Source organism: Parasteatoda tepidariorum, chromosome 6 (assembly GCF_982258835.1).
Source record: "Parasteatoda tepidariorum strain Cologne lab strain chromosome 6, Ptep-v5.0, whole genome shotgun sequence".
In the NCBI taxonomy this organism is placed as follows: Eukaryota; Metazoa; Arthropoda; class Arachnida; order Araneae; family Theridiidae; genus Parasteatoda; species Parasteatoda tepidariorum.
This window is the reverse complement of record NC_141760.1, coordinates 79,855,813-79,871,725: the sequence shown is the minus strand read 5'-3', so window position 1 is coordinate 79,871,725 and position 15,913 is coordinate 79,855,813. Positions and strand designations below refer to the sequence as shown.

The window sequence follows — 15,913 nt, the reverse complement described above, 5'->3', positions numbered from 1 at the left end:
ACTGAAAACTGTATTTTTATTTTATTTCGTCAAGTAAATCGTTAGTTAATTTATTTGGGAGCCTAGTGTGGAGACCGATAATGCATTTCAGTCTTCCATACTATCATCTTATTTTAGAAATTCAGGCCCGTTTTCGGAAATTCAGGTTTGTGATGATTGCCTCATTTCATCACGGGGTTATTTTTAGATTTTTTTCAGGCTTGCAACTACAGAAAACTTCTTTCAGACTCTTTTTATTTTATTTTATTCCTCTTGTACATAGAAGGACAATTCTCATTGCCTGAAATTTTTGCGCATGCTAATGAGAACTAGATTCGTTGAAACTATTCAATCGTAAAAAATTCGCCAACCAGACTCTGACCAGCTTGCAACAAGTTTTATTCAGTGAAAATAGCCCTTTAAGTGGTATCTGAAGAGTTCATAAAACTAGATTCACAGCCACCATTTTTTCAATTTAACCTATCAGTTTAAAAATTTGAAGTAAAGTGAAGTCAGGTGTAGAAGTTATAGAAAGCTCGATAAATAAATTCTATTTAATTAATTTAATCATTTAATTTATATACACAGATTTTTAGCAATTTATCCTATCGTGTTTATATTATTTAACTCATTTTATTTAAAAAGATATGTGATTTCTACACACTTTAAGGAACAAACTATCAAATTTCCCGCGTTAATGTACGTGACGTCATAATTCAATGGCTGACTCTAGATTGTTCCATTAAGTTGTGTATCTCTAGCTAATGTTATGTATTTATTCGTATTGTTTTATAGTTTATTTGATCGCCATAATTAATTAATGAAGTATTATTGAATATAACCGTTGCTATTCAAAGGTAAGTAAAAGACTCAATAGTAACTAAACGTAGGCCTAACTAGTGTTAAATAAGTAGCACGCTAACAGCTACGTGTAAATTGTAAATTTTTTAATTATACTTTTAAAAATGTATACTTTATTGCTAAATCTACACTGATTCCAGTTAAACAGCGAACCACAGCATTGAAAAGCTCGCAAAGTCAAATTCGATTATTAAAATAGGGAAAAATATTTCTTTGTTTGGAATAGCCGCCATTGTTAATTTGGAATAGGATCACTTATTTTTAATTTCTAATATAGTTCAATGGCGCCTAATTTGTAGATCTCTGAGTTTAGGATGAAATTTATTTTAATAAAATTGAAGCATGAGACTGGTTTACATTTTTCTTAACATACATTATTGATAAATAAGACTCGGATATTTTAAACAGGAATCAATAATCGAAATAAAAAACTATATTCATGGTTTTGTTGCAGAACCAGCTCCAGTTAGTTTTGAATAAATTTTTGCAATAATTTATACACAAAAAATACATAATTTTTCTGATTAATTATTTGAAAGTTCAAGAGTTTATTAGTAGTGCACAATTGTTAAAATTTTAAAAAGCTTGCAGCAAAAAAAAAAAAATGTAAGCTTTGATAAACCAATATATATATATAATCATTGTTTATTCAAAACACATTAAATAATTACTTTTAATGTGTTATACGATTTTTAATCGTTTATGTAATTTTTTCAATCCAAACTGATTAATACATATGCCCTGCAGATAAATATCATTGAACAAGAAAAGCCAATTAATGCTGTAACCAATTCAAATTCTAATTTAAAATGTAAGATTTTATCAAACAATATAAAATTACTATTAAACATGATTATAACATCAGTAATAAGCCTCCCTACACATAAGTAATAAACAGTAATTTTCTTCATATATATATAAAAAAAAAACCCAAACCATTTTCTCCCATGAACAAATTATGCTTCCTCAAAATAATGGGGAGATTTCCAAATCCTGATCTGCGACAGAATAATCACCAAGTCTTGGCAACTTCCGGGCAGTGACCCGGGAGAAACTACGAAAAAACCTGTGACATACTCGAAAGGTATAACTCACAGTCACCCCTGGGAAAACATCTACATGCTTTTTTAAAAAAACTGCAAGGTTAGATCTCTATTTGGCATCTTGGTGATAGTAGTTAGCACAGCAGATCACGATACGGAAATATCCCCGGTAAACTATTTGCTCTAAATATTTGCCAAGTTTTGAAGACACATGAAAAGTGGCTCACAAGAAATTAAAAAAAGATAATTCACAAAAAGGTATTGTTTGTTAACTCCTGGCAGATTCTGTTACAAGACCAGGTGCAAATATTTATTATGTATAATCTCACAGTCGACTGATCCTTAAGACAAGTTTCCCACAATGTAAAAATAGTCCCGCAATGGTCCTTAAAATATGGTTCCATCTCCGAAGTGAAGCATCAGTTTGCAGATGGTTGACCATTTTTATTAGCCTGCAAAGGAGCTTGGGCGTGCAGTATCTGTCCTTGTTTAACTGTTCTACCGTTAAATTATTAACCTTGTGCGTAGATTAGGTTACCAAAGTGGAAAAGCCATCTCTTCTGCAGAAAATTAAAATTGTATCCCTTCGGATAGTTCCCTGACTGGCGTCAATAGCTAATTGTGTAGTTCCAATGCAACGTAAATAAAGCACTATTACTATTTTCTGTGTATAAACGTATCTTATTAATTGATACGGGAGAGATTTCTGCTTAAAATATTTGCCAAGTTTTAGCAACATCCAGGTAATAGCATACAATGCTATCTAGTGTTTACTTACTCACCTGCCATAAAAAATCCAATGTATTTTATTTCTTTTTTATTAAAAATATAATAATAAAACCCAAATTTATGTTGGATTGTTTTTCAGATGTGATAATAAAGGAAAAATTGCTACTGCTCTTTTAATTCCCATACATTTTTAAATAGTTTTCTCTAATTATTCTAAGATTTTTAAATTACTAATCTTGATTACTTTCTAAAAAGTTGTTGACCAAATATTTTTTTGATGATTGAAAATGTTCCTAACCGGAACATCTGCTCCTGCACCCTAGAGCCCAAGGTCAAGAAAACTGACATGGGCACAGTAGGCCTTGTCCCTTTATGGGCTGTCACGTCACTGAGTTTAGCTATTTACACAGGGTGCGTAGCGCTTGTAAAAAGTGCTTAAAGGTGCTTTTTTGGGGATTTCGTTTTTAAAAGCTTTTAAAGGTGCTTTTTTCAGCTGGTGTTTTTAGAAAGTGCTTTTTTTTCCACAAATTTTTTTTTTCTTCAGTGATATCTGGTGGATCCCATGCATTTCACGAAGAATGGGATGTTTGCTACGTAATCATTCACGCGGACATCATGTCGTACCCACGTTATGACTTGCGCATGCGCGCACACTTAAAACCGAAACCCGAGTGCTGCAATTCGGATCGAGAATATCAGATCCTTATGAAATGTTTTTCTTTTTAATTTAATTTTATTCTTGTTTATTTTATTTTACTTCTAACACTTTTTTGACGTAGGGGGTAAGGGTACTTTTGTTCTGAGTTCAGGGTGAAGTTGAATTCACTCGGTGATGTGAGAAAGTACTGATTGTTTTGATTTACGTCCGTTTCTTTTTGGGTTTTTTTTAACGCTAAAACTCTATATAAAAAGTTTTTGTTTTTCAATAATATCATTGATTGAATATGAATTTTTTGAGTGCTTAAAAATTTTTGTAAAGTGCTTGAAAAGTTTTTAAAAAGTGCTTATTTTTGATTCAAAGATTTGGCTACGCACCCTGTTACAGAAAATGTTCCACAGATTATAAGGGCATTTTATCTTCAAGGAAGTGAAATAATTGCAATCTTTCCTAAATAACGGCTGTGTCTCGGAAAGTCGTTAATGGGCAGAAATGTCGGAAAAATTGTCCTTAATATTTAATAGTTAAAAATAAATAAAATATACTTAACTATTAATGTTGTGCCCTAAATTAAGAGAAATGACATATCTTGTTTCATTATCTTAGGAGGCATCTAAATTTAAAAAAAAAAAATTATCTATTATCAATGATAATAACTTATTATTAATAATATCTTAAATTTGTAATTCTTTTTTTAAATAATATTCTTTTTCTTGCATTATGTTGATTTTATTTCAATCACTGATACCAGCATCATTGTTGAGATGAGCAACGTTCTTAATTCTCTGTATTTTCGGGTGTGTCATATTCAATTTAATCACCGAGAAAGATCTTTTATTTCAATTTAATAACCATAATATACTTTCATTTACTGAACAAAGACTATCAAAATGAAAATGTTGATAACAGCCTTTCGAACTTTTTAAAAGTGTCTTGCACTCACCTGTTCAACTTGCACTCGGCTGCCATCTATGTTTGAGTTCTCAGTTTCCCTCTTTCTTCTACATTTAGTTGCGTACTCACACACTGACGTCCCGTTGACATCACATGCTGATCTGGAAGTTTGCTTTTATGAATCAAACACTGGCTCGGAATATAATTTTTTTAAAATAATATTTTTTTGAATAAAATTTTTAATATTTGAAATGCTTTTTTAAAAAATTTTAAAAAAAATTATTACTTTTGCAGAAATTGTTTGCTCTGTATCGTGCGTCTTATTTTTCAGAATATTCTTCTATGGGGCGACAGAGTTATTTTTTAAATAAAATTAATGTATTAAAAAATTTTTTTTGGCAAGTTCTTATCTAATAAAAAAAAATTATATGAAGCTGTGTAATTTTTTTTTATTTGTTAGCTTTTTAAAATAAATTTTATGTTCAAGATATCTTCAAATATTAACATTGTATGCTGTTATAGATATAGTAATAAAATTATTACATTATCTTTATGATATACTATGTGCTTGTCCCTTCTCTTCTAAAAAAAAAAAATTAATAATACCCAATAGAAACCCAACTTTGTTAGGTTTTTTTTTCTTTAAAAAAATATATATATATATATTAAAGTTATGGTGGCAGACAGTACTTTAAAAAGTGATAAACGTTGTAGATGAGATGAGCTTGAAAGAATCCACCTTATGGCAAGCCATTAGATTTTTTCTTCACTTTGTTCTAAGTTAAACAACCATGCAATTTTATTAGGGGATTTAGTTGGTGTAAATAGGTATACATAGGGTTATAGATTTGAAATTTAATACATGGGGGAAGGGTTAAAGTAAGATTTGGCCGAAAACCGTATTTTAAGGAAATTTATTTTAATTTTTCCTTGCACTTTTATGCAATAATTTGGGCACGAGATTGTTAAACTAAGGTACCCATTTTCTATGAATTAAATATAAAATCTGTCCATGCAAAGGCACGCTCTATGCACAGAGCATGACTAAGGCAGGGGCATACAGGGTGGTTGCCTCGTGCCCCCACGCCAAATAGAGAGTTTATTTTACATTTCCTTTAATAAACTTTTTAATATCAGTACAGTGTAAAATCCGTCAGTTTTATGCTAGCTCTTCATTAATTTATTGTATGAACACAATCTATATTTTGTAAATCCATGGCTTTCTAGGATGGAATTCAACTTAAATTTCACAACTATGATGGACAAATTTGGCCAATCAAAAGCCCATATTTTTACATATCGCAGAGTGTGATATGCTTACAAAAATACAGGCTTCTGATTGGCCTAATTGAGCCCTTGTAATTGCGCAAGTTTAGCCCTAATGTCAGCAAGGATATGAATTTTTCGCAGCTAGATGAGAAAGTTAATAATCAGAAAACTGCATTTCGCATGATGGACATAGAATTTTCAGAAAATCAGTAGAAAGGACAGAATGATATTTCGTCTGACCATTGGTGGGGAGGGGGCTTTATAGCCTCCATTAGGTTCTAGTCAATTTTCTTGTTATTTATAATGAGGAGAAAAATTTAAATACAGTAGGGAACCGATTATCCGGAACGATCGGGACCATCGCTATTCCGGATTACTGATTTTTCCGGTTTTCTGAATCGCTACAAAAAGCCGTTTTTTTTATTGTTAAACCCAACTGAAAAAAAAAAAATTTGGAAATGATCTTAAAAAGAAGAAAATACGATGAAGTAATACACTAATTATTATTTCCAAAATGATGGTATGGTAAACATCTTTAAAAAAAGAACGAAAAATCCTAAAATCTTATGAGGAAAAAAAAATTTTTTTTTTTAAGAATGGCTGGAAAATTTACCGAATTTCGTTCCGGTTTTTTGGTTTTCCGGTTTTCTGGTTTCCGGATAACGGGTTCTCTACTGTACCTTCATAAAGTTAGGTTCTTTATTACTAAAAAAGTGAAGGGGGGGGGGCAAAGAAGATTTTGTCCTAGGCCCCAACTAGGCTAGTCTATGTACTTATTGCTGAAGTGTGCTTTTGTGTTACTGCATAAAAACTATATTGCAATTAGAAACTTGAAAGTTAGGAGAATTTACGTATTTACTGTATATTGATTTATGGCCAAGTAATGAATGGAAAGGTTCAGTTGGCCAGATACTAATTAATCAATATTTTGGCGAAGATTCTGCCACAAATTAGTTAAATTTATTATTAACTAAATTCAAATGTAAAAAAAAGTTATCTATGGACATAAATGAGTATGAGTCAATAAATATTCATTATATATTATAGTTCAAAATATTAGTCTTATATATTATAGTTCAAAAAAAAATTCACATTTTTTAAGTTCATATAATTTTGTTTTTCAAAATTTTTGAAATTTAATATTCAGTTGCATGCATGTTTGCTGTTAAGTTCTGTTTGTCTTTATTTATATTTTTTTATGCTTATGCTTTTGTATGCTGGGTATTCCAACTATTAAAAGTCTAATTAAAATAATATTTTTTAAATTCAATTTACAACTGTGTATAATTGCTACTACGCATCAGGTTAATATCAGTCACTGTTTCATTCAGATTTTGAATGAAAGGCATCTGCAGACCAATTTTCTTTAATTCCCTTGTCATGTAATCTACTATTTGGTTGCATAAACAACTAGATATTGATTAATGCTTTTGAACTTTTATTTCAAAAAGTTCGATAATTAATCATTGTTAAAATACATTTATTTTGACCTTAAATTAAAAAAAATAACTTTTTAATTTTTTGTGCTTGGAACACCCTGTGTGAAAATTTGCATGTTGATTGCTTTTATTTTGGTAAAGCATTTATGTATATATTTTTTTACCTCTTTTATTGAACTATATTAAGCATGGTTTTGTTGTTAAATTAATTTGACTATCTTTTGTTCTTCTTTTATTTTTTTCATTGCTTGATCTTCATGGTACAGGGGTACATATGTACCATCACGTGGAAAATCCAGTTTTAGAACAATTCTCCTCATTATCAGGGATAGATGCTTGGAATATTCTATCAACGGAGGAATTTGCATGTAAGTTTTACAATTGGTGCTTTAATAAAGCAATGGTGTTTTTTTTATTTATTTTGCCTTGTTTTGATATTGCATTTGGACCTAGCAGTTGGATTAGTTTCACCTAAATTAAAGAAGAAACCAAAACATTTATGATAAAGATGCATGTGTGTGTTATAGTTTGATATTATTAGCAAACAGATTAAAAACTTAATTGTAAAAAGTTTTGAGCACATAATATAAGAAAGACTTGAGGGCACTGATTTATATTAAAAATATATTGGTTCATTGATCTTAAATATATAGTAGGGAACCGATTATCCGGAACGATCAGAACCATCGGTTTTCTGAATCGCAACAAAAAGCAGTTTTTTTATTGTTAAACCCAACTAAAAAAAAAAATATTTGGAAATAATCTTAAAAAGAGGAAAAAACTATGAAGATATACACTAATGATTATTTCCAAAATGATGGTAAAGTAAACATCTTTCAAAAAAGAAAGGAAAATCCTAAAAATCTTATGAGGAAAAAAATTTTTTTTTTTTTTAAATGGCTGGAAAATTCGTCGAATTTCGGTCCGGTTTTTTGATTTTCCGGTTTTCTGATTTCCGGATAACGGGTTCTGTACTGTATATGTATGGGGCATAATTTTTATTATTGAAAAAAAAGTCCACAATGCTTTCTCAGAATTTTTTTTTCTTTCAAATCAGGAGGTTGGTTTTTATGACACGTTACAAGTATTTTTTAAGGAGGTTATGATTAATTAAAATTCAATTGAGCAAAAAAAATTTCTCACACTTTTTGTTTTGAACATATTTTTCTAATGTTACATCTTACATCATATCTCCCAATCATGGCCAAGCACCTGCTCAGCGTTTTTCATATCTTTTACAGCTAAGGTAAGAACATATGCATAAGATACGTGAATGCGAGAGCGCTGCTCACAGAAAATTTGTTATCATTGTAAACTAAAAATTGTCTACACTCCCTCATTTTATTTGAAAAAAAAAAGGTGATTTGAGAGGAAGTTTCTGAATCTTGAAAGTATGAATCGTAATGCATAATTTTCAAATCACGTTAATACTAAACGTACCATTGCATTATATTATAAAGTGTTGACGTGTTAATTGTTAATCAATGCTTGATAATAAAATAACGTTAAATGAATCACGACATAGGATTTTAAAAACGCATAAAATCATTGCAATAGTTTTGAAATTGTCTGAGTCCGCATAGCAGTACCATTATTATTCCATGTGAATATGAATCACAATGTTCTTTTTTATCTCATATTTGAATTGAGGTGTGTAATTTTTCAAATCATGGGTTGAATTGCAGTTCTTGATTTTTTAAATTAAGTGAACACTCCTGAAAATTTTAAAAAAGTATCAGCGAAATTTAGGCAGTTTTGCGAGTGTATGTATGCACAGTATGCGTTTATAGTATCTAACTCTGGATTTGGGAGGTGAATGGAGGCTTATTCAGAGTTGATCACTAGCCAATATTCGTATGAGACTATTGATGGGGGCTTAATGACTAATATGAGGACTTCATGCGATAAAATCGTAAATTCAGAAAATCAATTGCATTTTGGCGAAAGTATTGGCAAACGATTTGTCTACCAACAAGAAAAATAGACTTCCCATGATCCGGATAATTATATCAACATGAGTTTTTTTTTTTTTGAACAAATCTTTTATTTTTTGTTCGATTACAATAGGCAACAAGGAATATTATGTAAGCATAAAATACAGATTTGCTGTTTGCTGCCGAACCATGCTGTATCCCGTAATGAAACTCTTTCTTATGGTTTATATCAATAAAGCAGATTAAGCGGTAGCTAGATGCGTATTATCATCCTACTGTTTTTGTAGAAAAAATATTTTTGCATGACAATAGCTTATTGCTTTTTAAACTTAACTTATGTAAAATTTAGAAACTAAAATGATTGCTAAAGCAACAAAATTTAACTTTGATTTTATCGTTATTGAGTACCACTTTTCCATGATAAATATAGTATAATCAGCTGGCAATTAATGTGTTAAGCATACGAAAAAATTTAGATGAAATAAATCTTTGTGAGTAGTACAAAAACCCATAAAGCAGAATTAAATTATTTAAATAACTTATTTTTTATAGTGATTATTTTTTTCTGAATGATTACATCACGACCGTAAAAATATAAGCAAGACAGTATAAATTCTTTTATTAAAAAAATAAGACTTGAATAAAGTGCTTTATTTAAAATGAAACATATATATTTAAAGAGAGCCAAAATCTTAAAAAGCACCTAATGTTTCTTCAGGTTTATCCTTTTATTACTGCTTTAGCTCAGAATGATCAAAAATTAACCTCAACCTATTCTTACAAAACTTCTGTATTTTTCATCCTATCCCCATTCATTGCTCATTTACTCCTCCCCAACTGCAAAATGACTCGATTTGAATTAGCATTTTATAAAATAGTTCAATTTGTAGTAAATTTGTATATTGATTTCAGTGCTCATTCTAGGCAGGGTAAACAGGGCGCAGCACCCTGTTGCCCTTTTAGTCAAAAGAATCCACCCTGTTGCCCCTGATGTAATAGTCTCTAAACCCTTTCTTTCCTCAACCCTTCTTTATTTTTTCTCCAAGCTGTACAATGGATTTCTTAAATTTTCAACTCTTGTTATTTAATTTGTCATTGCTGTCAATACATAGAAAAAGGGAAAATATAGGAAAGGAAAAATAGCCATCACATCCCCTTGTTGCATTTGCCTTAGAAAGTTTGCAGTTGCTTCCACTATCATTAAATCATAATTATTATTAATCAATTTAGTTATTAAATCATAACTACAGACACTTAAAAACATACATTTATTATTTTATTAATATATGCAAGCATTTTAAATAAATTACTAAGTTAATTAACTCAATAACTCGATATATAACTAACTAACTAACTCAGTGGCGCGCCCATTAAGAGGGCCAAGGCCGACTGTGCCCATCTCAGTTTTCTTGACCCTGGGCTCTGGGGTGCAGGAGCATATGTTCCGGTCAGGTGGTCAGCCGAACGCGGAACCCCCAGTGTTAGTTCCCAAGCATGCTTGGTACTCATTTTATCGACCCACTGAAGGGATGAAAGGCTGAGTCGGCCTTGCCCGGCCCAAGGATCGAACCAAGGACCTGTGGCACGGCAGCGCGAAGCGCTACCACTCAGCCACCGGGCGTCAACTCGATATATCTGATAATTTATTAATAAAAATTAGTAAATATGATTGCTTTGCTACTTTTAGTAAAGTAAAAAAAATTTATTTCACTAATTGACAATGTTTTTTCATAGAACGTGAAAAGACCATAGAAAGAAATTATTACCCTTTTAGAATAAGAATGCCCTTTTTTTAAACGTTTGCACCCTGCCCTTTTTTCTGCCTAGAATGAGCTCTGATTGATTTGAAGTTTTCAATGAGAAAAAATTAGTCATAAAAAATTATCAAGATTTGCCTTTGGCTAATACTTTTGTTATTTAGCTAATAATTTGAAATTCTTAGCATGAGCCCTGTAATTGTACATCAGATTTTATTTTTTAAATTTATAATTAGCCTATTAATTTTTCTTAACATAAAATTCTTTCTATGAAATGTAAAAAATTAATTTTTGTTGAACTAATGTAGATCTAGTTTTTAAAACATTCTTTATCACTGAAAGTAAGGTTCACTCGTGAAAAATATATATTTTTTATTAATACTTTTGGTAGAATGCAATGCTATACAATCTGTTTTAATAAAGTGGCGTGCTTATAATCTTAAGTTTTGTTTGCATTTTGACTTTAGTTAAATTTAAAAGGAGCATGGATGCAGGTACTTAGCTTTATTTCTTTCTAGAAATAGTTTTAAGGATTAAAAAGAAAGAAATATCTAGTAAAAATATATTGAACTTAAGCAAACAGGATATTTTGCATTACTGTATGTGTGTTAAATTGTTTTTTTAATACTATGTATTTTTTCTTGCTTTATTTTCAAAATAAACTGCTGTTTGTAGAAAATGCAACACCATGAAGGAATCATCAGAATCAAATGAAATTCGCAGCAAATGTCAATTATAGGATATTATGCAAATTAATAAAGTTTCAGAGCCATCGCGCGTGCGTGGCGCGCGCAGCGCCCTCTGAATTGATGCTGAAAGCGTATAAATAAAGTGCTGTAGCGGGACGTTGAAAATAGTCTATGATTATTTGTTAGTGGCAAACGTTTAGTGAGACCTGAGTATGCCTCCACGACGGAAGAATAAGAAATTCAAGCAACTTACGGAGTTTGAACAAGGGAGGATAATCGGCCTTCGAGAAGGAGGATTTTCCTATCGCGCAATAGCAGCTCGTATGCAGCGGAACAGTTCCACAGTGATGCGAGTTTGGAAGCAGTGGACCGACGAGCACCGAACAACTCGAAAAACAGGCACTGGACGACAGAAGGTGACGTCAGAGCGCGATGATCGACACCTGCTCCGCATGGCGGTGAATGATCGCACGGCTTCCTCCAGGCAGCTGGCAGCACATTGGTCTACTGCTACAGGTGTACAATTGTCGGCTTCGTCAATTCGTCGTCTGCTGCGCCGTGGATTGCGTGCAAGGGTGCCATTATACAGGATTCCCCTCACGGCGGATCATCGACGGCTGCGTCGGCAGTGGGCTCTTGAGCACAGAGACTGGCGAGCTGATTGGCACCAAGTTGTCTTTTCAGATGAATCACGCTTCAATTTGTGGACCCATGATGGCCGTGTTCGTGTTAGACGTTATGCCGGTCAACGCTGCCTTCCTGAGTGTATTATTGAACGACATAGTGGTCGAACACCCGGAGTTATGGTCTGGGGTGCGATTTCGTATCATGGACGATCCAATTTGATACGAATTGAGGGTAATCTCAATAGCAACAGATACGTCCGTGAAGTGCTACAGCCCGAAGTCGTTCCTTTCCTTCAAGGCATCCCTGGAGCTATCTTTCAGCAGGATAATGCACGCCCACATGTTGCGCGGACTGTTAGAGACTTCTGTTCAGCACAACGCATGCAACTTCTTCCTTGGCCTGCTTATTCGCCGGATATGTCGCCTATTGAGCACGTGTGGGATATGGTTGGTCGGCGTCTCACTCGTGATCCGCGTCCTGCAGTTTCCAAAGACGAACTTTGGTTGCGCATACAAGCGATATGGAATTCTCTTCCTCAAGCAGATATTCAACATCTGTTTGACTCCATGCCACGTCGTATAGCAGCACTTATTGCAGCGCGTGGTGGCTGCACCAAATACTGATTTCGGACGCTTAATTTGTTTCTTTTGTTTTGAAAATTTCATCATTTATTTGTATCAGTACAAGTCGTTTCTGCATTAAATTTCATTTGATTCTGATGATTCTTTCATGGTGTTGCATTTTCTACAAACAGCAGTTTATATATTTAATCAATGTAGTTTCTAACATTAACTTAGTCATAAAAAGTGCTAATTAATTGCGTCAAACTGTTTTCTGAGTTAAAAAAAAAAATCTAAAGAATGCATTTTAAGGAAGTTTTTCGTATGATCTTTATTATTAAGTTATATAATTCCTTTTTCTAAGAGAAGACATAGTAAAGTTTATAAGATAAACATGCTTTGTCTAAAGATGCATTGAAAAATTAGTTTAAATCCGAAGCTTGAATGGTGAAGCCATCTAAAGGGCAGTGCAAAAAGTTGCAAGTGTTGGCCTGCTCAGCATCCCTAGTTTTTGTAAAGGCTCCATTCTATAAGGAATCAGCTTTCACCTTCCTTTCTTGAGTCCTATGAAGTATCATTTTTGAAACCATCCAACAATTTAGAAGTAGATTTCATAAAATATTTAATTACAAGTACATTATCTTTTTCTCTGTACCCAGTATGATTTGGCACATTATGAATGTCAATCTTTTTAAAAATAGATGTATTTTTTTTAAACTTGCCAAACATAAAAGCATTGTAATAAATGCCAACGTATGCATAAAAAATGTATCACATGGTAGTTTTTGATAATTGAGTTTCATTGTTTCATTTTAGGTAATTCTTCCAAAATGATGAGTGATCATCCACTTATTATCTCTGATAGCCATTTGGATCATTCAAGCTTCATTACTATGAAAAGTCAAGGTATAGAGGAAGTTGTTCTAGACCCAGGCCATGTCAGCCAGTACTTCATACATGATTCTGTTCCAGGTGACTTGATTGTTGAACAACACAATGTTGGGGTCTCAAGTGAAGATCCTCATGCAGAAATCATTCTTGTCCCAAATACAGTTATCAAACAAGAAGATATCATAGAGGGGGGTGAGGTAATAATAGGATCTACAGTAGGCAATGAGGTCATCATAGATGATCATATGGATGTTCATTTAGACTCTGATCAATTTGCAATTGGTTCCTCAATTGATATATGTTCTGATCAGATGGATGATGGCACCTTTGATGATTCCAAACTGGTCATTGATACAGAGTCAGAAATTTATAATGTTGAATCATTATCACCATCAGTTGTGTACGATTGCGGCGAATGTGGTGTTATATGTCGAAGCAGAGCTGCTTTAAAAAAGCATGTAAAGTGTCATGGTAAATCGCAAAAAGGGAAAAGCAAAAAAAGTTCAAAAGTGAAATGTGCTTCTAATAAACGTTATACTTGCCCTTCTTGTACATATTCGTCTCAACGTAGGGACAAGCTTGATAAACACATGGAAGCACATGTTATGCACGACGGAGTTCATCCTTGTGGTAAAAAGCGACATAAGCCTGAAGCATTACCACAGCGTCATAGACATAATGCTGAGGAGTATAAGTGTCCTTACTGTCCTTATTCATGCACTGTTTACAAAGCCTTGAGGAAGCATCAAAAAGTACATTTGTCTGGGAATGAAACTTTCACTTTAAAATTAAGTTGCAAAATTTGTGGAAAGGACCGTTCTACAGAAATGGAAATGCAGAGACATATGCGCAAACATAAAAATGATGAGCATTTTCTGTGTGATCTATGTAACTTTTCTAGTGTACAATTAAAAAAAATTATCCAACATCGTAGAATGCATACTGGAGAAAAACCACACTTGTGCCCACATTGCAGCTACCGCTCTGCTCGCCGGGACAATCTTAGGTCGCATGTTCGCAGAATGCATAAAAGAAATAACATGTATATTGACACTTTTAATCCAAATGAAGAATCTGCATTGAGTATAACATATTAATGTAGGTAATATGTATATTAATTAATTTTTTAGGCATCTGTAAAGTTGTTTACAGATAATAGCAATAACCCAGTTAAAATTTGTGTAACATAAACATAGCATAAAATTCTTACCTTTTTCATTTTAGCTGAGAAGAACAAAACAATATTTTAGAAAAAGTTTTAAAGAGATATTTGTTTTCTAGCAGAAAACTATTTTTGTACACATAAATTCAGCTAAATTTTTATTGTATAGTTGACCACATTACCTCAATTTATTTTGTGATATTAAAATATTTTTTTTTTGTCAAAAGGTTTGTCCTTTTAAATGTATTTTTAATTTGTCAAACATTTAAGATTAATTTGTTATTGCTTTATAGTATTAAATGCATTCTAAAAATGAATTAGCTGAGAAATATGAATTATATTAATATGCTGTGTAAGAAAAAATTTCAGTAACTGTCCTAAATTTTGTATTTGAATAAAATAACTACATCACTTTACACGTAGTACGAGTGAAAATGTGTTTTATTTTTATTATTTCTGATCTATAAGCTTGAAGAAATATAAATATTTACATCTTTAATATATTCAACGATAGGCTCCAACTTTTGGTTATCGAATGATTCGCTTGAAAATACTTTTGTATTGTATTTTAAAACTAGGTAAATTCTTTTCAAATTCCATCTTGTAAAGAGGTTATGCACAGGGTTGAAAGATTTTTGTTTAATTTTTTTAAGAAAGTAATATGCCGAATAATAATCTCTTCCACGTAACTATTAATGTTTTCAATAACAATTCAAAAATATCCACTTTTAATCCTTAACATAATAATAAATAATAACAAAAAAATACAAAAACATTTAACATTCAAATTTTACTTTAGTAATAAATGTTAAAAAGTGATTTTTCCTCTTGCTTGTCTGTAATAAAAATGCTATACTTAAGTCTTGTTTATTTAATACCTCTAGCTGCAAACAATTTATAATATTAGTACTATTAAGTTTTATAAAATATAATTTATTTTTAATTCATTATATCAATACAAAGTTTAATATATTTAATGCAATATATCACATTGATTTTATATTATTAATTAAAAAATACTTCAAAGTAATGGAGTGATGAACAGGTGCAAAGTGCAAAAATGACATGGGTTGCATTTAAAATAGTTAAAGTAAGTTTTAGTATTAATGGTTTAATAATAAAGTGTGAACTACTTTTTTTTTCAATTTATTTTAGTACTTGTACGTATGGGGTGTAAAAAAAGAACTAATAAATCAGTACTAAACAAAACTTCAAGATTAAGCTTCACTGTAAGACAAATATTGATAGAAATAAAGCTAAACGAATTCCAATGTTTTTTTAAAAATTTATTATATTTTACCCTTTTTGGTGGCTTTAGGTTATTAGATTAAGCAAAACACATACTTAATTATTTATCTCATCAAAATAAAGATTAACTAGATTTAGTGTCTGGTATAATGTTGTTGCTCTAGGCAACTCAT

General features: G+C 31.6%; 1 protein-coding gene across 2 annotated transcripts; it reads left to right on the top strand.

Moving 5' to 3' along the window:
• Positions 1-464: 464 nt before the first annotated feature.
• Positions 465-14,911, top strand: LOC107442064 (uncharacterized). Of its 2 annotated transcripts, XM_016055528.4 has the most exons (3): positions 465-836; positions 7,139-7,240; positions 13,256-14,911. In XM_016055528.4, the coding sequence occupies exons 2-3, from the start codon at positions 7,147-7,149 to the stop codon at positions 14,425-14,427; spliced, it is 1,266 nt and encodes a 421-aa protein (XP_015911014.1). In that variant the 5' UTR covers positions 465-836; positions 7,139-7,146; the 3' UTR covers positions 14,428-14,911. The 2 variants fall into 2 exon arrangements, with proteins under 2 accessions (XP_015911014.1, XP_071034572.1); XM_071178471.2 differs by lacking the exon at positions 7,139-7,240 and having other exon boundaries at positions 478-836.
• Positions 14,912-15,913: the final 1,002 nt, after the last annotated feature.